This window comes from Oncorhynchus kisutch, linkage group LG21 (genome assembly GCF_002021735.2).
Source record: "Oncorhynchus kisutch isolate 150728-3 linkage group LG21, Okis_V2, whole genome shotgun sequence".
Taxonomy (NCBI): domain Eukaryota; kingdom Metazoa; phylum Chordata; class Actinopteri; order Salmoniformes; family Salmonidae; genus Oncorhynchus; species Oncorhynchus kisutch.
Window position 1 is genome coordinate 43,621,101 of NC_034194.2, and position 25,784 is coordinate 43,646,884.

General features: G+C 45.5%; 1 protein-coding gene across 1 annotated transcript in view; it reads right to left on the reverse strand.

The window, feature by feature from the left end:
- The window catches only part of LOC109880966 (fibronectin type III domain-containing protein 4), an 86,643-nt gene that overhangs the window by 43,542 nt on the left and 17,317 nt on the right, over positions 1–25,784 (reverse strand). Inside the window, exon 2 of the mRNA XM_020473145.2 lies at positions 3,704–3,819. Within this exon, the coding sequence (XP_020328734.1) occupies positions 3,704–3,819 (116 nt within the window). The remainder of the gene's footprint in view (positions 1–3,703; positions 3,820–25,784) is intronic.

Below are 25,784 nucleotides of genomic sequence, written 5' to 3' on the forward strand. Positions count from 1 at the left end.
TATCCCCCCTAACACATCAGATATTTAGCACGGTATCAGTATCCCACCTAACACATCAGATATTTAGCACGGTATCAGTATCCCCCCTAACACATCAGATATTTAGCACGGTATCAGTATCCCACCTAACACATCAGATATTTAGCACGGTATCAGTATCCCCCCTAACACATCAGATATTTAGCACGGTATCAGTATCCCCCCTAACACATCAGATATTTAGCACGGTATCAGTATCCCACCTAACACATCAGATATTTAGCACGGTATCAGTATCCCCCCTAACACATCAGATATTTAGCACGGTATCAGTATCCTCCCTAACACATCAGATATTTAGCACGGTATCAGTATCCCCCCTAACACATCAGATATTTAGCACGGTATCAGTATCCCACCTAACACATCAGATATTTAGCACGGTATCAGTATCCCCCCTAACACATCAGATATTTAGCACGGTATCAGTATCCCACCTAACACATCAGATATTTAGCACGGTATCAGTATCCCACCTAACACATCAGATATTTAGCACGGTATCAGTATCCCACCTAACACATCAGATATTTAGCACGGTATCAGTATCCTCCCTAACACATCAGATATTTTGCACGGTATCAGTATCCCCCCTAACACATCAGATATTTAGCACGGTATCAGTATCCCACCTAACACATCAGATATTTAGCACGGTATCAGTATCCCACCTAACACATCAGATATTTAGCACGGTATCAGTATCCCCCCTAACACATCAGATATTTAGCACGGTATTAGTATCCCCCCTAACACATCAGATATTTAGCACGGTATTAGTATCCCCCCTAACACATCAGATATTTAGCACGGTATCAGTATCCCCCTAACACATCAGATATTTAGCACGGTATCAGTATCCCCCTAACACATCAGATATTTAGCACGGTATCAGTATCCCACCTAACACATCAGATATTTAGCACGGTATCAGTATCCCCCCTAACACATCAGATATTTAGCACGGTATCAGTATCCTCCCTAACACATCAGATATTTAGCACGGTATCAGTATCCCCCCTAACACATCAGATATTTAGCACGGTATCAGTATCCCACCTAACACATCAGATATTTAGCACGGTATCAGTATCCCCCCTAACACATCAGATATTTAGCACGGTATCAGTATCCCACCTAACACATCAGATATTTAGCACGGTATCAGTATCCCACCTAACACATCAGATATTTAGCACGGTATCAGTATCCCACCTAACACATCAGATATTTAGCACGGTATCAGTATCCTCCCTAACACATCAGATATTTTGCACGGTATCAGTATCCCCCCTAACACATCAGATATTTAGCACGGTATCAGTATCCCACCTAACACATCAGATATTTAGCACGGTATCAGTATCCCACCTAACACATCAGATATTTAGCACGGTATCAGTATCCCCCCTAACACATCAGATATTTAGCACGGTATTAGTATCCCCCCTAACACATCAGATATTTAGCACGGTATTAGTATCCCCCCTAACACATCAGATATTTAGCACAGTATCAGTATCCCCCTAACACATCAGATATTTAGCACGGTATCAGTATCCCCCTAACACATCCCCCTAACACATCAGATATTTAGCACGGTATCAGTGCTAAATCAGACAGTGCTAAATCAGACAGTACTGTGCAGCCGTCTTCATCGACCTTGCCAAGGCTTTCGACTCTGTCAATCACCATATTCTTATCGGCAGACTCAGTAGCCTCGGTTTTTCGGATGACTGCCTTGCCTGGTTCACCAATTACTTTGCAGACAGAGTTCAGTGTGTCAAATCGGAGGGCATGCTGTCCGGTCCTCTGGCAGTCTCTATGGGGGTGCCACAGGGTTCAATTCTCGGGCCGACTCTTTTCTCTGTGTATATCAATGATGTTGCTCTTGCTGCGGGCGATTCCCTGATCCACCTCTACGCAGACGACACCATTCTATATACTTTCGGCCCGTCTTTGGACACTGTGCTATCTAACCTCCAAACAAGCTTCAATGCCATACAACACTCCTTCCGTGGCCTCCAACTGCTCTTAAACGCTAGTAAAACCAAATGCATGCTTTTCAACCGGTCGCTGCCTGCACCCGCATGCCCGACTAGCATCACCACCCTGGATGGTTCCGACCTAGAATATGTGGACGTCTATAAGTACCTAGGTGTCTGGCTAGACTGCAAACTCTCCTTCCAGACTCATATCAAACATCTCCAATCGAAAATCAAATCAAGAGTCGGCTTTCTATTCCGCAACAAAGCCTCCTTCACTCAAGCCGCCAAGCTTACCCTAGTAAAACTGACTATCCTACCGATCCTCGACTTCGGCGATGTCATCTACAAAATGGCTTCCAACACTCTACTCAGCAAACTGGATGCAGTCTATCACAGTGCCATCCGTTTTGTCACTAAAGCACCTTATACCACCCACCACTGCGACTTGTATGCTCTAGTCGGCTGGCCCTCGCTACATATTCGTCGCCAGACCCACTGGCTCCAGGTCATCTACAAGTCTATGCTAGGTAAAGCTCCGCCTTATCTCAGCTCACTGGTCACGATGGCAACACCCATCCGTAGCACGCGCTCCAGCAGGTGTATCTCACTGATCATCCCTAAAGCCAACACCTCATTTGGCCGCCTTTCGTTCCAGTACTCTGCTGCCTGTGACTGGAACGAATTGCAAAAATCGCTGAAGTTGGAGACTTTTATCTCCCTCACCAACTTCAAACATCAGCTATCTGAGCAGCTAACCGATCGCTGCAGCTGTACATAGTCTATTGGTAAATAGCCCACCCTTTTCACCTACCTCATCCCCATACTGTTTTTATTTATTTACTTTTCTGCTCTTCTGCACACCAATATCTCTACCTGTACATGACCATCTGATCTTTTATCACTCCAGTGTTAATCTGCAAAATTGTAATTATTTGCCTACCTCCTCATGCCTTTTGCACACATTGTATATAGACCCCCCCTTTGTTTTCTACTGTGTTATTGACTTGTTAATTGTTTACTCCATGTGTAACTCTTAGTTGTATGCTCACACTGCTATGCTTTATCTTGGCCAGGTCGCAGTTGCAAATGAGAACTTGTTCTCAACTAGCCTACCTGGTTAAATAAAGGTGAAAATAAAAAAAAATCAGTATCCCACCTAACACATCAGATATTTAGCACGGTATCAGTATCCCCCCTAACACATCAGATATTTAGCACGGTATCAGTATCCCCCCTAACACATGTACAACAATGACATTTACTGAATAAACACCGTTAGAGTGGAATCCACTCAGCAGACTAACCCTATACCAAGATGTAAACACACCCATTTAATGTGTATATTTTGTCAACAGGAATGTAATCTCTGGTGGACAGACTACATTAACGATACTGTAGATCTGTCGTGGTACAACGGGACGAGTGAGAGAATGAACAACATTAGTTCTGGTTATTTGGGCAAATCACCATTTCTCAGGTGTTAGTATCTTTCGAATTTCGGGAAAGGGGAGGGCCCATAGACTTCTCCTTAACTTGCAAAGTGAGAGGGTGGAGCTCCTTCGTTCTCTTCTCTTCTCTTATCAATTGCGCAATACTTTACTTCTGGGTTAACTGAGATGAACAGGAATGAAAGGAGACAATAATTATATCAAATGAATAACTCTAGAACACATCACCTGCTGTGAGATGGAGAAGCCGATGATGATGTCACCCTCAGGTACCTCCCAGGAGACGGTGGCGGAGTCGGCCCTCAGGTGCATCACAGACACGTTGACGGGAGCAGGAGGGCGGTCTGAGGAGCGAGAAACAAGACCATATCAGGGGTGAGTAACAAGTCTCTCAAACTGAACGATTCAATCATTTGTATCGAAGGTGGTGAACCTTCGGCCTCCTGTGCACCACAAGAATATGTTAGGCCACTTAGCTTCAGAATGTGTTAAACCGCTTAGCTTCAGAATGTGTTAGACCACTTAGCTTCAGAATGTGTTAGACCACTTAGCTTCAGAATGTGTTAGACCACTTAGCTTCAGAATGTGTTAGGCCACTTAGCTTCATAATGTGTTAGACCACTTAGCTTCATAATGTGTTAGGCCACTTAGCTTCAGAATGTGTTAGACCACTTAGCTTCAGAATGTGTTAGACCACTTAGCTTCAGAATGTGTTAGACCACTTAGCTTCAGAATGTGTTAGACCACTTAGCTTCAGAATGTGTTAGACCACTTAGCTTCAGAATGTGTTAGACCACTTAGCTTCAGAATGTGTTAGACCACTTAGCTTCAGAATGTGTTAGACCACTTAGCTTCAGAATGTGTTAGGCCACTTAGCTTCAGAATGTGTTAGACCACTTAGCTTCAGAATGTGTTAGACCACTTAGCTTCAGAATGTGTTAGACCACTTAGCTTCAGAATGTGTTAAATCACTTAGTCTCAGAATGTGTTAGACCACTTAGCTTCAGAATGTGTTAGACCGCTTAGTTTCAGAATGTGTTAGACCACTTAGCTTCAGAATGTGTTAAACAGCTTAGTTTCAGAATGTGTTAAACAGCTTAGCTTCTAAATCTTCAGGTCTCAGGCATGTTTACTGAATTCACCACACTCTCTAATTACATTCACCACACTCTATAATCTACTCATCATACTCTCTAATCTATTCACCACACTCTATAATCTATTCACCATATTCTTTATTCTACTCACCATATTCTCTATTCTATTCACCAAACTCTAACCCATTCACTTGAATGTTTTTGCCAGTATTATTGTACTCGGAACAGGGAAAGCAGAATGCTTCTCTCCCCTTTACTCTCTGGCTGAATGTATATATCTAAATCAACACAGAATGTTCCATTCATCACACAGTACAACCCCCTCCATCCTTTTAGGACGTGATTCTCAGCCACGTCTACTGCCCTATTGCTCCCGTCATTGCAATGTATTTTACCGATGGAAGGAAAATAGTTTGTTGTGTCATCTACTTGCGTTACTCCCCTTGCTCCTAACAAGAAGATGGTTTCCTGCCAAGAAAGCTCTCCAATCTGGCACCCAGTCTGTGTGTCATAGAGCTCTGGTCTAAAGTAGTGCACTATATAGGGAATAGGGTGCCATAGAGCTCTGGTCTAAAGTAGTGCACTATATAGGGAATAGGGTGCCATAGAGCTCTGGTCTAAAGTAGTGAACCTTAATTAGAGAATAGGGTGCCATAGGGTTCTGGTCTAAAGTAGTGCACTATATAGGGAATAGGGTGCCATAGAGCTCTGGTCTAAAGTAGTGCACTATATAGGGAATAGGGTGCCATAGAGCTCTGGTCTAAAGTAGTGAACCTTAATTAGAGAATAGGGTGCCATAGGGTTCTGGTCTAAAGTAGTGCACTATATAGGGAATAGGGTGCCATAGGGCTCTGGTCTAAAGTAGTGCACTATATAGGGAATAGGGTGCCATAGGGCCCTGGTCTAAAGTAGTGTACTATATAGGGAATAGGGTGCCATAGGGCTCTGGTCTAAAGTAGTGGACTATATAGGGAATAGGGTGCCATAGGGCCCTGGTCTAAAGTAGTAAACTATGGGGAGCACGTGATGCCGCGGAGCTGAGCAGACGTTGACAAACCGAGCTCTTCAAAGTTATTCCATTATTACCCAAATAACAACGTTGAAACAGTATTCGAACATTGGCTGACAAATTGTCAAGTACTTACCTTCCCAAAGAGTCATGGACCTCCGACCAAGAGGCAAGAAGGACAACCAAAACGTCATTGATTCCCAAGATAACAATAATGCTAATCTTGCTAGCTGTAGCATTATTGTTATCTTGGGAAGAGCTCGGCCTCTTGCGAGCCTGCCGACATGTTGGCTACTCTCCTCTGGGAAATTCAGTATGGTAACAAAGGTCTTTCTCTGAAAAGTTGATAAGAAATCGGCTGAACTCTATTCTTCCATTGACGACCTGAAATCCTCCATTGATTATTTCCTTTTGAGAATGACTGAGGCTGAGTTGCACATTAGCACAGTTGAAGATACCGTCACTCGACATGACCACGTTCTGATAGAGCTGCAGAAGGACAATGCCTACTTCAAAAACAAGGTAGACCAGATGGAGAACCAGAACAGACGTAGTAATATAAGTGTGGTGGGATTGAAAGAGGACAGCGAGGGCCGTGGCCCGGTCCATTTCCTCACTCAATGGATCCCGGATGTCCTAGGCATAATCAACTTCACCAAGCCATTGGAAATCAAACGCACCCACCGAACATCAGTGTCGAAACCCCAGCCAGATGGGGTTCCTCCGTTTCCAGGACAGAGAGAAGATACTGCAACTCACAAGAGCCAAAGAGGACATCACCATCGATGGCAAGAGGGTCAGCCTTTTCCCGGATATGAGCGCGGATCTCGCCAGATGTCGCAAACAGTTCAGACCTGCCGCCAAAGCACTGAAGGAGAAGAACATCACCAGCTACCTCATTCACTATGCGTGGATGAAAGTTCAGTAGAAAGGCTGAAGCCATCTCTTCAACACACCGGGAGAAGTGTTCACTTTTCTCATAGAACTGAACCGCGTCTGAACCAGGATGGTCTCTCCGGGGGATAAGATGCACTTTTTTTTCTTTTTTTTCTTATCCGTGCTGTCCTGGGACTGAACTGCTGATATCATCTTGGAATTTGGATCCGTTTACTCTGCTATCCGGTCGCTATAATTGATTTGTACATTTTCAACTAACCATTTTTTCTCCCCCGGGGTGAGTTCTATTACATTTACAGAAGAGTATATTTTGGTTTAGTCAATATCCACTGGGCGAAGCAAATTAGTGGGCTTAGGCCCACCGCTTTCCCCCCATTTATGTTCCTCCTCTCCTGAAAAGAGACCCTTACTGGGGCAGCCCTTACCGTGGGCAGTAGATATTCAGCCATAAATGTCTATTCACAACGTTTGTTTTCAACTTAGAGAGCTCGCAGGTTTTAGTTTACGCCAAGGTTTAGCTAGTAAGAGCAAGATGGAAAGCGAGCAGCAACGTATCTCTACAAGTGTATTCATGTTTGATTGTTGGGATTGTGGTTTTAGTCCGACAAACAGGGTGGGTGTTTTGTTTTCCTATGTTTATTGTTTTGTTTTGTTTATTGTTGTTTCCTTTCTTAACATCCTGATTAAGAGGAAAAGAGTCTATACATACCTTAAGAAATTAAAGGCTGACATTGTGTTTTTACAAGAAACACATCTTACAGCCAGTGAACACAATAAATTGAAGAGGGAATGGGTAGGACAAGTTTTTGCATCCTCTTTTAACTCCAAAGCAAGAGGAACTGTCATTTTGATAAGTAGACACATCCCCTTCTGCATCAACAACACCATCTCTGATCCCTCTGGCAGGTTTGTTTTGATAAGTAGACACATCCCCTTCTGCGTCAACAACACCATCTCTGATCCCACTGGCAGGTTTGTTTTGATAAGTAGACACATCCCCTTCTGCGTCAACAACACCATCTCTGATCCCACTGGCAGGTTTGTTTTGATAAGTAGACACATCCCCTTCTGCATCAACAACACCATCTCTGATCCCTCTGGCAGGTTTGTTTTGATAAGTAGACACATCCCCTTCTGTGTCAACAACACCATCTCTGATCCCTCTGGCTGGTTTGTTTTGATAAGTAGACACATCCCCTTCTGCATCAACAACACCATCTCTGATCCCTCTGGCAGGTTTGTTTTGATAAGTAGACACATCCCCTTCTGCGTCAACAACACCATCTCTGATCCCTCTGGCAGGTTTGTTTTGATAAGTAGACACATCCCCTTCTGCGTCAACAACACCATCTCTGATCCCTCTGGCAGGTTTGTTTTGATAAGTAGACACATCCCCTTCTGTGTCAACAACACCATCTCTGATCCCTCTGGCTGGTTTGTTTTGATAAGTAGACACATCCCCTTCTGCGTCAACAACACCATCTCTGATCCCTCTGGCAGGTTTGTTTTGATAAGTAGACACATCCCCTTCTGCTTCAACAACACCATCTCTGATCCCTCTGGCAGGTTTGTTTTGATAAGTAGACACATCCCCTTCTGCGTCAACAACACCATCTCTGATCCCTCTGGCAGGTTTGTTTTGATAAGTAGACACATCCCCTTCTGCGTCAACAACACCATCTCTGATCCCTCTGGCAGGTTTGTTTTGATAAGTAGACACATCCCCTTCTGTATCAACAACACCATCTCTGATCCCTCTGGCAGGTTTGTTTTGATAAGTAGACACATCCCCTTCTGTATCAACAACACCATCTCTGATCCCACTGGCAGGTTTGTTTTGATAAGTAGACACATCCCCTTCTGTGTCAACAACACCATCTCTGATCCCTCTGGCAGGTTTGTTTTGATAAGTAGACACATCCCCTTCTGCGTCAACAACACCATCTCTGATCCCTCTGGCAGGTTTGTTTTGATAAGTAGACACATCCCCTTCTGTATCAACAACACCATCTCTGATCCCTCTGGCAGGTTTGTTTTGATAAGTAGACACATCCCCTTCTGTATCAACAACACCATCTCTGATCCCACTGGCAGGTTTGTTTTGATAAGTAGACACATCCCCTTCTGTGTCAACAACACCATCTCTGATCCCTCTGGCAGGTTTGTTTTGATAAGTAGACACACCCCCTTCTGCGTCAACAACACCATCTCTGATCCCTCTGGCAGGTTTGTTTTGATAAGTAGACACACCCCCTTCTGCGTCAACAACACCATCTCTGATCCCTCTGGCAGGTTTGTTTTGGTGCAGGGGCATATGTTTTCAGAGTCTTGGACCCTATTGCATATTTATGCTCCTAACTTCGATGACCATATGTTTATTTAGAATGTCTTCCTTCAGGTCACTCAAGCACCACCAGGATGGCTACTGGTTGGAGGAGATTTACATTTTTGTTTCGATACAGTTCCTGATAGGTCCTCTGATAAACCCTCCCTTCTTACCAAAGCCGGCAAGCTCACCATGTCATTCATGAAAGATCTTAATTTACTAGACATCTGGAGACAATTGCACCCACAGGATAGGGACTACTCTTTTTATTCACACCCACACACATAGATAACTTCTTAGTATCGATCCAACTGTTTCATAGAGTGTTAGATGTCGAGTATCTCCCCAGATTGCTTAGTGACCATTCTCCTCTGGTATTATCAATCTCCATTCCTACCAAGGTAAATGGAGCATATAGATGGAGACTAAATTCTACACTCCTAAAGCAACCTGAATTTTGTGCATTCATCAAAGAGCAGATCAATATTTTTACTTTGACAAACAAACCCTCCTGACAGCTTCATTCTTTGGGACACATTGAAAGCCTATCTGAGGGGACAGATCTTTTCCTATCCTAAAGGGCTGAAGAGAAAACACGGTGTGGAACTGAATGTCCTTGAATCTGAAATCTCTGTACTAGAGAAAACCTACCAAAAAGGCCCGACTAAAGATCGATACAGGCTTTTGGTAAATAAAAAACAGAAATATAATATTCTGAACACATATCAAGCTGAGAGGGCCATCACTAAATCAAAACAGCGTTATTACGAGCTTGGAGAGAAAGCACACAAAGTATTGGCATGGCAACTGAAAGCAGAGGAAAGTAAGAGGACAATTAATGCTATAGAAACTCTTACTAATGAGATATCTTTTGACCCTACTGAAATTAATGATACTCTTAAGAAATACCTCTACACTTCCCAATCAAGCGATGATCTATCAGAGATCGACTCCTTTCTCTCCTCTCTCAACCTCCCTGTCAGAGGAAGACAGAGAGCGCCTGAGTGAACAGTTCCTGAATTGTTGGAGGCCATTAAATCCTTACCTTCTAATAAATCTCCCGGGGAGGATGGCTTCCCTCCAGAGTTCTATAAAGAATTTAGGGAGCTGTTGGTCCCCTACCTGATGGAGGTACTTATAAAAGCCGGGGAAGACAACTGCTTTCCAGAGTCTTTCTCTCAAGCAGTGATTACTGTAATCCACAGGAAAGGGAAAAACCCCTAAAGTGCGCCTCCTATAGACCAATCTCTCTCCTTAACACGGATCGTAAACTGGTCACCAAGATGCTGTCTAAGAGACTGGAGTCATGTCTTCCCCTGTTGGTCAACCCAGATCAGACTGGCTTCATAATTAATAGATTGTCCTCCAATAATCTCAGAAGGTTCTTTGATATAATTCACCTTGCTAACAAAAACAAAATACCTAAGTGTCGCAGTCTCCCTCGACGCTGAAAAGGCCTTTGATAGGGTTGAATGGACATACCCCTTTCGCGTCTTGGAAAAAGTTTGGTTTAGGTACCGTGCTTGTAAATTTGATAAAATCACTCTACAAATCTCCTAAAGCTAGGATTGCTACCAATGGGATTACTTCCTCTTCTTTCCCTCTCTATAGGGGGAACAGACAAGGTTGCCCAATTAGCCCCCACCATCGAACCGTTGGCTGAGGCTATTGGAACGTGCCCTGACATACATGCCTTTGAGGTGGGACCCCATACCAATAAGTTATCACTCTTTGCGGACAACCTTGTCTTATTTCTAATGAACCCAGAACACTCCCTCTCTCACTTGCAGATCCTACTACAGTGTTATAGTTCTTTCTCTGGATATAAAGTCAATTTTGATAAAAGCGAAATCTTACTGTGGTCTGTCTTTGACCATCTGTCTTTGACCATCTGTCTTTGACCATCTGTCTTTGACCATCTGTCTTTGACCATCTGTCTTTGACCATCTGTCTTTGACCATCTGTCTTTGACCATCTGTCTTTGACCATCAAGCACAAGTTTCCTTTTAGATGGGCTTCACATATTTGGGTATAATGGTGGATGGTAACCTCAACAACCTCTATAAACTCAATCTGGCCAGCTTGTTGCAAAAGGTGGAGGGTGACCTTTGTAAATGGATGGACCTGCCTCTCACTCTACTGGGTAGAATAAATGTAATTAAAATGAATGTCCTGCCCAGATTTCTATATTTGTTTCAATCTCTCCCTATCCCTCCTATGTTTTTCCAGAATAGTAACTTTAGACCATGGTCTGATAAGGGGATCACTCTTCTGGAACACGAGGAGGGAGTTCTTATGTCTTTTGATCATCTGAAACAGAAATACCTAACAGGGACTTATTTAGCTACCTACAGCTATGAACCTTTATTAGGGTGACTCTCAAGGGACAATGGAACCTACCTAAGATGTCACCTATTGAACAACTCTGCCACGCAGACCAACCATAGTTCAAGAACATTTCCCGTGTATACGATGCTCTTATGTCAGGACTAACACTGCCTGGGCTAGATAAACCCCGACTTAGATGGGAAAAAGATCTGGGTATTGATCTTGATGAGGGTCTATGGAGTGACCTATGCAGGGAGGGTGTAACTTCCACATTGAACTCCAGATACATACTGATCCAGTTTAATTTCCTCCATCAGCTCTATATCACCCCATCTAGACTGCACAAGTTCAACCCAGATATCTCCTCCCTATGTTTTAGATGTGGTTCAAAACTACACGGATTCTGGCAGGGGATATGCGATACCATAACCTCAATTCACAGGGTTGCATTCCCTTTAGACCCGGAGGTCTGTCTACTGGGTAACTTTACTAACTCCAATCTTAGGCAAAGCCAAACTATAAAGATAACAGAAATATTGCTAGCGATGGCCAAGAAATGTTTGGCCTTGAAATGGAAATCGGATTCCCCCTCTTGCCAGTTGGAATGTGACTATCGGAAGTTAATAGTTGTATCCCACTGGAGAAAATCACTTACTGCTTGAGGAATAAGTTAAAGACATTTTACAGAATTTGTCAACCTTTTATTGACTGTATGGAGAATCTCCCCCCTCATCACATTGATTGAATCTCTATATAATCCTTATATAATGTTTCACACGTAATGTATAATATGTGATCCAATGTCTTATTATTATTTTTATTTAACTCTTTATTATGACTTATGTTTGTATATATAATTATAAAAAATAAAAAATCTTTATTATGACTTATGTTTGTATATATAATTATAATTATTTTGTATTTTTTTGTTACGCTCATCTGTTACTGTCACGTTGCCCTATTGCTGTCTAATATCTTTTCACTTTTGTTTTGAATGTTCTTAATTGGAAAATGCAAAAATCAAATATAATTTTGTACATTTTTTTAAAAGTAGTTCACTATGTAGGGAATAGGGTGCCAGAGAGCTCTGGTTAAAAGTAGTGCACTATAAAGGGAATAGGGTGCCATAGGGCTCTGGTTAAAAGTAGTGCACTATAAAGGGAATAGGGTGCCAGAGAGCTCTGGTTAAAAGTAGTGCACTATAAAGGGAATAGGGTGCCAGAGAGCTCTGGTTAAAAGTAGTGCACTATAAAGGGAATAGGGTGCCAGAGAGCTCTGGTTAAAAGTAGTGCACTATAAAGGGAATAGGGTGCCATAGGGCTCTGGTTAAAAGTAGTGCACTATAAAGGGAATAGGGTGCCAGAGAGCTCTGGTTAAAAGTAGTGCACTATAAAGGGAATAGGGTGCCAGAGAGCTCTGGTTAAAAGTAGTGCACTATAAAGGGAATAGGGTGCCAGAGAGCTCTGGTTAAAAGTAGTGCACTATAAAGGGAATAAGGTGCCAGAGAGCTCTGGTTAAAAGTATTGCACTATAAAGGGAATAGGGTGCCATAGGGCTCTGGTTAAAAGTAGTGCACTATAAAGGGAATAAGGTGCCAGAGAGCTCTGGTTAAAAGTAGTGCACTATAAAGGGAATAGGGTGCCATAGGGCTCTGGTTAAAAGTAGTGCACTATAAAGGGAATAGGCTGCCATAGGGCCCTGGTTAAAAGTAGTGCACTATAAAGGGAATAGGGTGCCTTTTTGGATGCAGAGCCCAGATCTAAAGCCCTAAATCCCTCGCCCCGGGCCTGCATCCATTTCGGATGCAGGGCCCAGATCTAAAGCCCTAAATCCCTCGCCTCGCCCCTGCTCCAGAAGCCTATCTGTAACGACTTCAGGCGGCGTTCGGCGGTCGACGTCACCGGCTTTCTAGCCATCGCCGCTCCATTTCTCATGTATCCATTTGTTTTGTCTTGTTCACTGCACACCTGGTTTTCATTCCCCAGTCAATCTACATGTATTTATTCCTCTGTTCCCCATCATGTCTTTGTGTAAGATTGTTCGTTTTACGTGTATTGTGGATATTGTTACACGCATCACTTTTTATCTATGTTCTGTGTTTTGGGCACATTTTATGTTATTTTGTGCTGTCATTTTGGACCGGAATAAAAAGTGCGCCTGTTCACTACACTCTGCTCTCCTGCACCTGACTTCGCCTCCAATACACACTCCTACACCCTCTCTGTAAAACATACAGATACATATCATTGCACTTATAAGCATTTCTCCTTTGTTGATTATTACAGTAACAGATAATCACCTCATCAGTTCTCTGTGATGTGTTACCGTGCCTATTCCTTCTCATTCTACCTGTTTCCACCAACAGCCAGTCCCACAGCCAGTCCCACAGCCAGTCCCACAGCCAGTCCCACAGCCAGTCCCACAACTAGTCCCACAGCCAGTCCCACAACCAGTCCCACAACCAGTCCCACAGCCAGTCCCACAACCAGTCCCACAGCCAGTCCCACAGCCAGTCCCACAGCCAGTCCCACAGCCAGTCCCACAGCCAGTCCCACAACCAGTCCAACAACCAGTCCCACAACCAGTCCCACAGCCAGTCCCACAACCAGGCCCACAGCCAGTCCCACAGCCAGTCCCACAGCCAGTCCAACAACCAGTCCCACAGCCAGTCCCACAACCAGTCCCACAACCAGTCCCACAGCCAGTCCCACAACCAGTCCCACAGCCAGTCCCACAACCAGGCCCACAGCCAGTCCCACAACCAGGCCCACAGCCAGGCCCACAGCCAGTCCCACAACCAGTCCCACAACCAGTCCCACAGCCAGTCCCACAACCAGTCCCACATCCAGTCCCACAACCAGTCCCACAACCAGTCCCACAGCCAGTCCCACAGCCAGTCCCACAACCAGTCCCACAGCCAGTCCCACAACCAGTCCCACAACCAGTCCCACAGCCAGTCCCACAACCAGTCCCACAACCAGTCCAACAACCAGTCCCACAGCCAGTCCCACAGCCAGTCCCACAACCAGGCCCACAGCCAGTCCCTCAGCCAGTCCCACAACCAGTCCCACAGCCAGTCCCACAGACAGTCCCACAACCAGTCCCACAACCAGTCCCACAGCCAGTCCCACAACCAGTCCCACAACCAGCCCCACAGCCAGTCCCACAGCCAGTCCAACAACCAGTCCCACAGCCAGTCCCACAGCCAGTCCAACAACCAGTCCCACAGCCAGTCCCACAGCCAGTCCCACAGCCAGTCCCACAACCAGGCCCACAGCCAGGCCCACAGCCAGTCCCACAACCAGTCCCACAACCAGTCCCACAGCCAGTCCAACAACCAGTCCCACAACCAGGCCCACAGCCAGTCCCACAGCCAGTCCAACAACCAGTCCCACAGCCAGTCCCACAGCCAGTCCCACAACCAGTCCCACAGCCAGTCCCACAACCAGTCCCACAACCAGTCCCACAACCAGTCCCACAGCCAGTCCCACAACCAGCCCCACAACCAGTCCCACAGCCAGTCCCACAACCAGTCCCACAGCCAGTCCCACAGCCAGTCCCACAACCAGTCCCACAACCAGCCCCACAACCAGTCCCACAACCAGTCCCACAACCAGCCCCACAACCAGTCCCACAGCCAGTCCCACAACCAGTCCCACAGCCAGTCCCACAACCAGTCCCACAGCCAGTCCCACAACCAGTCCCACAACCAGCCCCACAACCAGTCCCACAGCCAGTCCCACAACCAGTCCCACAGCCAGTCCCACAACCAGTCCCACAGCCAGTCCCACAACCAGTCCCACAACCAGTCCCACAGCCAGTCCCACAACCAGTCCCACAGCCAGTCCCACAGCCAGTCCCACAACCAGTCCCACAGCCAGTCCCACAGCCAGTCCCACAACCAGTCCCACAACCAGTCCCACAGCCAGTCCAACAACCAGTCCCACAACCAGGCCCACAGCCAGTCCCACAGCCAGTCCAACAACCAGTCCCACAGCCAGTCCCACAGCCAGTCCCACAACCAGGCCCACAGCCAGTCCCACAACCAGGCCCACAGCCAGTCCCACAGCCAGTCCAACAACCAGTCCCACAGCCAGTCCCACAGCCAGTCCCACCTGTGATCACACCCAGCTCCTGAAGGCAATTTCTGCTGAACATTCAGATATGATTTATGATTTCTTTAATATGCCACTCCCGAGTGGCACAGTGATCCAAGGCACTGCATCTCAGTGCAAGAGGCGTCACTACAGTCCATGGTTCGATTCCAGGCTGTATCACATCCGGTCATGATTGGGTGTCCCATAGGGCGGCGCACAATTGGCCTAGCGTCGCCCGGGTTTGCCCGTCATTGTATATAAGAATTTGTTCTTAAACTGACTTGCCTAGTTAAATAAAGGTTAAATAAAAATATATAAATTAATTAAGCCACTTGTTGGTTTGTGTATAGAGCTCAGTCTTATACTGAAGCAGTCAGGAAAAATGCCTCTCTAGATTAAAGTTTTATTGTCACATGCACAAGTACAGTGAAATGCTTAACTTGCATGCTCTTAAAGTGAAATGACACCCAGTCAGTGTTTCCCAACCACAACCTGTCCTTAATCTGACAGCCAGTCTTTAAGAGGTGACCAGCGATCCATGTTAACGTCCCTCCTCCAGCCTTCATCCACAGGACAACACACGACAGCATCTCTCCACTCGTTTGTTGCTCTGCGGTAATCCATCATGATTTAGCTGCTAGTTGATTAAATTAAGGAGTGGAACTAAGACCAGGGAACCAAGCTGATTAAGGAGTGGAACTAAGGACCAGGGAACCAAGCTGATTAAGGAGTGGAACTAAGACCAGGGAACCAAGCTGATTAAGGAGTGGAACTAAGGACCAGGGAACCAAGCTGATTAAGGAGTGGAACTAAGACCAGGGAACCAAGCTGATTAAGGAGTGGAACTAAGACCAGGGAACTAAACTGATTAAGGAGTGGAACTAAGGACCAGGGAACCAAGCTGATTAAGGAGTGGAACTAAGACCAGGGAACTAAGGACCAGGGAACTAAGACCAGGAACCAAGCTGATTAAGGAGTGGAACTAAGGACCAGGGAACTAAGGACCAGGGTGCCAAGCTGATTAAGGAGTGGAACTAAGACCAGGAACCAAGCTGATTAAAGAGTGGAACTAAGACCAGGGAACCAAGCTGATTAAGGAGTGGAACTAAGACCAGGGAACTAAGGACCAGGCAACCAAGCTGATTAAGGAGTGGAACTAAGGACCAGGGAACTAAGGACCAGGGAACCAAGCTGATTAAGGAGTGGAACTAAGGACCAGGGAACTAAGGACCAGGGAACCAAGCTGATTAAGGAGTGGAACTAAGGACCAGGGAACTAAGGACCAGGGAACTAAGGACCAGGGTGCCAAGCTGATTAAGGAGTGGACCTAAGACCAGGAACCAAGCTGATTAAGGAGTGGAACTAAGGACCAGGGAACCAAGCTGATTAAGGAGAGGAACTAAGGACCAGGGAACTAAGGACCAGGGAACCAAGATGATTAAGGAGTGGAACTAAGGACCAGGGAACCAAGCTGATTAAGGAGAGGAACTAAGGACCAGGGAACCAAGCTGATTAAGGAGACGAACTAAGGACCAGGGAACCAAGCTGATTAAGGAGTGGAACTAAGACCAGGGAACTAAGGACCAGGGAACTAAGACCAGGGAACCAAGCTGATTAAGGAGTGGAACTAAGGACCAGGGAACTAAGGACCAGGGAACCAAGCTGATTAAGGAGTGGAACTAAGACCAGGGAACCAAGCTGATTAAGGAGTGGAACTAAGACCAGGGAACCAAGCTGATTAAGGAGTGGAACTAAGGACCAGGGAACCAAGCTGATTAAGGAGTGGAACTAAGACCAGGGAACCAAGCTGATTAAGGAGTGGATCTAAGGACCAGGGAGCCAAGGTGATTAAGGAGAGAAACTAAGACCAGGGAACCAAGCTGATTAAGGAGTGGAACTAAGGACCAGGGAACTAAGGACCAGGGAACCAAGCTGATTAAGGAGTGGAACTAAGGACCAGGGAACCAAGCTGATTAAGGAGAGGAACTAAGGACCAGGGAACCAAGCTGAGTAAGGAGTGGAACTAAGGACCAGGGAACTAAGGACCAGGGAACCAAGCTGATTAAGGAGTGGAACTAGGGACCAGGGAACAAAGCTGATTAAGGAGAGGAACTAAGACCAGGGAACCAAGCTGATTAAGGAGTGGAACTAAGGACCAGGTAACTAAGGACCAGGGAACCAAGCTGATTAAGGAGTGGAACTAAGACCAGGGAACCAAGCTGATTAAGGAGTGGAACTAAGACCAGGGAACCAAGCTGATTAAGGAGTGGAACTAAGGACAAGGGAACCAAGCTGATTAAGGAGTGGAACTAAGACAAGGGAACCAAGCTGATTAAGGAGTGGAACTAAGGACCAGGGAACCAAGCTGATTAAGGAGAGAAACTAAGACCAGGGAACCAAGCTGATTAAGGAGAGGAACTAAGGACCAGGGAACCAAGCTGATTAAGGAGTGGAACTAAGGACCAGGGAACTAAGGACCAGGGAACCAAGCTGATTAAGGAGTGGAACTAAGGACCAGGGAACTAAGGACCAGGGAACCAAGCTGATTAAGGAGTGGAACTAAGGACCAGGGAACCAAGCTGATTATGGAGTGGAACTAAGGACCAGGGAACTAAGGACCAGGGAACCAAGCTGATTAAGGAGTGGAAATAAGGACCAGGGAACCAAGCTGATTAAGGAGTGGAACTAAGGACCAGGGAACTAAGGACCAGGGAACCAAGCTGATTAAGGAGTGGAACTAAGGACCAGGGAACTAAGGACCAGGGAACCAAGCTGATTAAGGAGTGGAACTAAGAACCAGGGAACTAAGGACCAGGGTGCCAAGCTGATTAAGGAGTGGAACTAAGACCAGGGAACCAAGCTGATTAAGGAGTGGAACTAAGGACCAGGGAACTAAGGACCAGGGAACCAAGCTGATTAAGGAGTGGAACTAATGACCAGGGAACCAAGCTGATTAAGGAGAGGAACTAAGGACCAGGGAACCAAGCTGATTAAGGAGTGGAACTAAGGACCAGGGAACTAAGGACCAGGGAACCAAGCTGATTAAGGAGTGGAACTAAGGACCAGGGAACAAAGCTGATTAAGGAGAGGAACTAAGACCAGGGAACCAAGCTGATTAAGGAGTGGAACTAAGGACCAGGTAACTAAGGACCAGGGAACCAAGCTGATTAAGGAGTGGAACTAAGACCAGGGAACCAAGCTGATTAAGGAGTGGAACTAAGACCAGGGAACCAAGCTGATTAAGGAGTGGAACTAAGGACAAGGGAACCAAGCTGATTAAGGAGTGGAACTAAGACCAGGGAACCAAGCTGATTAAGGAGTGGAACTAAGGACCAGGGAACCAAGCTGATTAAGGAGAGAAACTAAGACCAGGGAACCAAGCTGATTAAGCAGAGGAACTAAGGACCAGGGAACCAAGCTGATTAAGGAGTGGAACTAAGGACCAGGGAACTAAGGACCAGGGAACCAAGCTGATTAAGGAGTGGAACTAAGGACCAGGGAACCAAGCTGATTAAGGAGTGGAACTAAGGACCAGGGAACTAAGGACCAGGGAACCAAGCTGATTAAGGAGTGGAACTAAGGACCAGGGAACCAAGCTGATTAAGGAGTGGAACTAAGGACCAGGGAACTAAGGACCAGGGAACCAAGCTGATTAAGGAGTGGAACTAAGGACCAGGGAACTAAGGACCAGGGAACCAAGCTGATTAAGGAGTGGAACTAAGGACCAGGGAACTAAGGACCAGGGTGCCAAGCTGATTAAGGAGTGGAACTAAGACCAGGGAACCAAGCTGATTAAGGAGTGGAACTAAGGACCAGGGAACCAAGCTGATTAAGGAGTGGAACTAAGGACCAGGGAACCAAGCTGATTAAGGAGAGGAACTAAGGACCAGGGAACCAAGCTGATTAAGGAGTGGAACTAAGGACCAGGGAACTAAGGACCAGGGAACCAAGCTGATTAAGGAGTGGAACTAAGGACCAGGGAACAAAGCTGATTAAGGAGAGGAACTAAGACCAGGGAACCAAGCTGATTAAGGAGTGGAACTAAGGACCAGGTAACTAAGGACCAGGGAACCAAGCTGATTAAGGAGTGGAACTAAGACCAGGGAACCAAGCTGATTAAGGAGTGGAACTAAGACCAGGGAACCAAGCTGATTAAGGAGTGGAACTAAGGACCAGGGAACTAAGGACCAGGGAACCAAGCTGATTAAGGAGTGGAACTAAGGACCAGGGAACTAAGGACCAGGGAACCAAGCTGATTAAGGAGTGGAACTAAGGACCAGGGAACCAAGCTGATTAAGGAGTGGAACTAAGGACCAGGGAACTAAGGACCAGGGAACCATGCTGATTAAGGAGTGGAACTAAGGACCAGGGAACTAAGGACCAGGGAACCAAGCTGATTAAGGAGTGGAACTAAGGACCAGGGAACCAAGCTGATTAAGGAGTGGAACTAAGGACCAGGGAACTAAGGACCAGGGAACCAAGCTGATTACGGAGTGGAACTAAGGACCAGGGAACTAAGGACCAGGTAACCAAGCTGATTAAGGAGTGGAACTAAGGACCAGGGAACTAAGGACCAGGGTGCCAAGCTGATTAAGGAGTGGAACTAAGACCAGGGAACCAAGCTGATTAAGGAGTGGAACTAAGGACCAGGGAACCAAGGACCAGGGAACCAAGCTGATTAAGGAGTGGAACTAAGGACCAGGGAACCAACCTGATTAAGGAGAGGAACTAAGGACCAGGGAACCAAGCTGATTAAGGAGTGGAACTAAGACCAGGGAACCAAGCTGATTAAGGAGTGGAACTAAGACCAGGGAACTAAGTCCAGGGAACCAAGCTGATTAAGGAGTGGAACTAAGACCAGGGAACCAAGCTGATTAAGGAGAGGAACTAAGGACCAGGGAACCAAGATAAACGTTATATCTTTATTGGCTGAATGTAATACTTGATGGTTTGCAGACGTCCCTTGGAACAGGGATTGGAACTGACTCCTCCCCCTATAGTTTCTGTGGAATCTTCCTTCAGTCAGTTGATTTTGGGTTTATGTACATTTTGTTCCTGCACGTTAGATCTGACATTTTTTTTAAAGTTAAGACTTTATAAGACAGTCCTTTATAAGACAGTCCTTTATAATAAGACAGTCCTTTATAATAAGACAGTCCTTTATAATAAGACAGTCCTTTATAATAAGACAGTCCTTTATAAGACAGTCCTTTATAATAAGAGTCCTTTATAATAAGACAGTCCTTTATAATAAGACAGTCCTTTATAATAAGAGTCCTTTATAATAAGACAGTCCTTTATAATAAGACAGTCCTTTATAAGACAGTCCTTTGTAAGACAGTCCTTTATAATAAGACAGTCCTTTCTAAGACAGTCCTTTATAATAAGACAGTCCTTTGTAAGACAGTCCTTTGTAAGACAGACCTTTATAATAAGACAGTCCTTTGTAAGACAGTCCTTTAAAAGACAGTCCTTTAAAAGACAGTCCTTTAAAAGACAGTCCTTTGTAAGACAGTCTTTGTAAGACAGTCCTTTGTATATTTTAAAGCACTTTGGTTTATTTCCATTGTCATCATTTGTATTTTTGAAGTTTTGAGAAATAAAACCCTTGTTTGTTTGCACCCTACTGTTTTCTCTCGTTGCCTGCTTGGTCATCCCTGACAGTTAGTAAATTATAAATGTGTCTACTCTGGTCTTGGCACGTGCTCTCCAGCCAACAGCCAACAGCTCACAGATCCAGTGTGTGTTGGCTAGTCTACATGATGACATTATTATTTGTGTTTGTCAAACGGCAGCCAAGCATCAATCATCATGTCACCAGAATCAGACCCACGATATTTATTGGAAAGGAGCATCAAGCTCATCACAGTGCACTTTCGCCAGCCTGTGAAGTTCATCATAATTTATTTCATCTGTAGTCTAAAAAACTTGCCTGCCTTTTCCCGAGTCGTAGTGGGAGGACCACACTGATGGAAACTGCCTGTTTCCATCAGAGCTGTTGTGATTTTGTTTATACGGTATTACTTTACTCACATAAAAATTGTTTACGGAAAAGGGGTTAGTAACACAATGTTATCACTAGCCATGCTTTACCAACTGAGCTACAGAGAACCACACGGAGTTACAGAGAACCACATTGAGTTACTGAGAACCACACAGTTACAGAGAACCACACAGAGTTACAGAGTTACAGAGAACCACACTGAGTTACTGAGAACCACACAGTTACAGAGAACCACAAAGAGTTACAGAGAACCACACTGAGTTACTGAGAACCACACAGAGTTACAGAGAACCACACTGAGTTACTGAGAACCACACAGAGTTACAGAGAACCACACTGAGTTACTGAGAACCACAAGGAGTTACAGAGAACCACACTGAGTTACTGAGAACCACCCAGAGTTACAGAGAACCACAGTTACAGAGAACCACACAGAGTTACAGAGAACCACACTGAGTTACAGAGAACCACACAGAGTTACAGAGTTACAGAGAACCACACTGAGTTACAGAGAACCACACAGAGTTACAGAGAACCACACTGAGTTACAGAGAACCACACAGAGTTACAGAGAACCACACAGAGTTACAGAGAACCACACTATACACAGTTACTGTACTCTTAATAAATGGCCTTGTAGAACAGACAACACCGTGACAGCTTGTTAGCAGCCCTGTCTACTTAATCAACTCATTTATACTCTGATTTACTCCTGAGGTGCTGACCTGTTGCACCCTTGACAACCACTGTGATTATAATTATTTTACCCTGCTGGTCATCTATGAACATTTGAACATCTTGGCCATGTTCTGTTATAATCTCCACCCGGCACAGCCAGAAGAGGACTGGCCTTTCTAGGGAGTTTTTCCTAGCCACTGTGCTTCTTCACCTGCATTGCTTGCTTTTTGGGGTTTTAGGCTGTGTCTCTGTACAGCACTTTGAGATATCAGCTGATGTAAAAACAGCTTTATAACTGCATTTGATTGATTGATTGATTGTCTCAGGGTAGTAAATTGGTGGGTTGCGGATATCCCTCTAGTGGTGTGGGGGCTGTGCTTTGGCAAAGTGGGTAGGGGTATATCCTGCCTGGTTAGCCTTGTCCGGGGGTATCGTCGGACGGGGCCACAGTGTCTCCCGACCCCTCCCGTCTCAGCCTCCAGTATTTATGCTACAGTAATTTATGTCTCAGGGGCTAGGATCAGTCTGTTATATCTGGAGTATTTCTCCTATCTTATCCGCTGTCCTATGTGAATTTAAGTATGCCTCTCCTTAATGTAAATATGCCTTGTCCATTGCTGTTCTGGTTAGTGTTTATTGGCTTATTTCACTGTAGAGCCTCTATCCCTGCTCGTTATACCTTATCCAACCTTTCACTTACACCTCACACACATGCAATGACATCACCTGGTTTCAATGATGATTCTAGAGACAATATCTCTCTCATCATCACTCAATGCCTAGGTTTACCTCCACTGTATTCACATCCTACCATACCTTTGTCTGTACATTATACCTTGAAGCTATTCTATCGCCCCCAGAAACCTCCTTTTACTCTCTGTTCCAGACGTTCTAGACGACCAATTCTCATAGCTTTTAGCCGTACCCTTATCCTACTCCTCCTCTGTTCCTCTGGTGATGTAGAGGTTAATCCAGGCCCTGCAGCTCTACTCCCATTCCCCAGGCACTCTCATTTGTTGACTTCTATAACCGTAAAAGCCTTGGTTTCATGCATGTTAACATTAGAAGCCTCCTCCCTAAGTTTGTTTTATTCACTGCTTTAGCATACTCTGCCAACCCAGATGTTCTAGCTGTGTCTGAATCCTGGCTTAGGAAGACCACCAAAAATTCTGAAATCTTCATCCCTAACTACAACATCTATACCCAAACAATTTGAACTTCTACTTTTAAAAATCCACCTCTCTAAAAACAAGTCTCTCACTGTTGCCGCCTGCTATAGACCACCCTCTGCCCCGAGCTGTGCTCTGGACACCATATGTGAACTGATTGCCCCCCATCTATCTTCAGAGCTCGTGCTGCTAGGCGACCTAAACTGGAACATGCTTAACACCCCGGGCCATCCTACAATCTAAGCTTGATGCCCTCAATATCACACAAATTATCAATGAACCTACCAGGTACAACTCCAAAGCCATATACACAGACACCCTCATAGATGTCATCCAAACCAACTTGCCCTCTAAATACACCTCTGCTGTTTTCAACCAAGATCTCAGCAATCACTGCCTCATTGCCTGCATCCGTAATGGGTCAGCGGTCAAACGACCGCCACTCATCACTATCAAACGCTCCCTGAAACACTTCAGCGAGCAGGCCTTTCTAATCAACCTGACCGGGGTATCTTGGAAGGATATTGACCTCATCTCGTCAGTAGAGGATGCCTAGTTATTTTTTTTCAATGCCTTCCTCACCATCAAAATAAGCATGCCCCATTAAAGAAATGTAGAACCAGGAACAGATATAGCCCTTGGTTCTCTCCAGACCTGACTGCACTTAACCAACACAAAAACATCCTATGGCGTTCTGCATTAGCATCGAACAGCGCTCGTGATATGCAACTTTTCAGGAAAGCTAGAAACCAATATACACAGGCAGTTAGAAAAGCCAAGGCTAGTTTTTTCAAGCAGAAATTTGCTTCCTGCAACACAAACTCAAAAACGTTCTGGGACAATGTAAAGTCCATGGAGAATAAGAACACCTCCTCCCAGCTGCCCACTGCACTGAAGATAGGAAACACTGTCACCACTGATAAATCCACCATAATTGAGAATTTCAATAAGCATTTTTCTACGGCTGGCCATGCTTTCCACCTGGCTACTCCTACCCCGGTCAACAGCACTGCACCCACCACAGCAACTCGCCCAAGCCTTCCCCATTTCTCCTTCTCCCAAATCCAGTCAGCTGATGTTCTGAAAGAGCTGCAAAATCTGGACGCCTACAAATCAGCCGGGCTAGACAATCTGGACCCTCTCTTTCTAAAATGATCTGCCGAAATTGTTGCAACCCCTATTACTAGCCTGTTCAACCTCTCTTTTGTGTCGTCTGAGATTCCCAAAGATTGGAAAGCAGCTGCGGTCGTCCCCCTCTTCAAAGGGGAACACACTCTTGACCCAAACTGCTACAGACCTATATCTAACCTACCCTGCCTTTCTAAGTTCTTCGAAAGCCAAGTCAACAAACAGATTACCGACCATTTCGAATCCCACCGCACCTTCTCCGCTATGTAATCTGGTTTCAGACCTGGTTATGGGTGCACCTCAGCCACGCTCAAGGTCCTAAACGATATCTTAACCGCCATCTATAAGAAACAATACTGTGCAGCCGTATTCATTAACCTGGCCAAGGCTTTCAACTGTCAATCACCACATCCTCATCGGCAGACTCGATAGCCTTGGTTTCTCAAATGATTGCCTTGCCTGGTTCACCAACTACTTCTCTGATAGAGTTCAGTGTGTCAAATCGGAGGGGCTGTTGTCCGGGCCTCTGGCAGTCTCTATGGGGGTGCCACAGGGTTCAATTCTTGGACCGACTCTCTTCTCTGTATACATCAATGATGTCGCTCTTGCTGCTGGTGAGTCTCTGATCCACCTCTACGCAGACGACACCATTCTGTATACTTCTGGCCCTTCTTTGGACACTGTGTTAACAACCCTCCAGATAAGCTTTAATGCCATACAACTCTCCTTCTGTGACCTCCAATTGCTCTTAAATACAAGTAAAACTAAATGTATGCTCTTCAACCGATCGCTGCCTGCACCTGCCCGCCCGTCCAACATCACAACTCTGGACGGTTCTGACTTGGAATATGTGGACAACTACAAATACCTAGGTGTCTGGTTAGACTGTAAACTCTCCTTCCAGACTCACATCAAACAACTCCAATCCAAAGTTAAATCTAGAATTGGCTTCCTATTTCGCAACAAAGCATCCTTCACTCATGCTGCCAAACATACCCTTGTAAAATTGACCATCCTACCGATCCTCAACTTCGGCGATGTCATTTACAAAATAGCCTCCAATACCCTACTCAATAAATTGGATGCAGTCTATCACAGTGCCATCCGTTTTGTCACCAAAGCCCCATATACAACCCACCACTGAGACCTGTACACTCTCGTTGGCTGGCCCTCGCTTCATACTCGTCGCCAACCCCACTGGCTCCAGGTCATCTACAAGACCCTGCTAGGTAAAGTCCCCCCTTATCTCAGCTCGCTGGTCACCATAGCATCACCCACCTGTAACACGCGCTCCAGCAGGTATATCTCTCTAGTAACCCCCAAAACCAATTATTTCTTTGGCCGCCTCTCCTTCCAGTTCTCTGCTGCCAATGACTGGAACAAACTACAAAAATCTCTGAAACGGGAAACACTTATCTCCCTCACTAGCTTTAAGCACAGATTACTGCACCTGTACATTGTCACGCCTTGGTCATTGTGTTTTGTGTTTTCGTTATATATTTGGTCAGGCCAGGGTGTGACAGGGGTTTATGTTATTGTATTTCGTATTGGGGTTTGTAGTATTTGGGATCGCGGC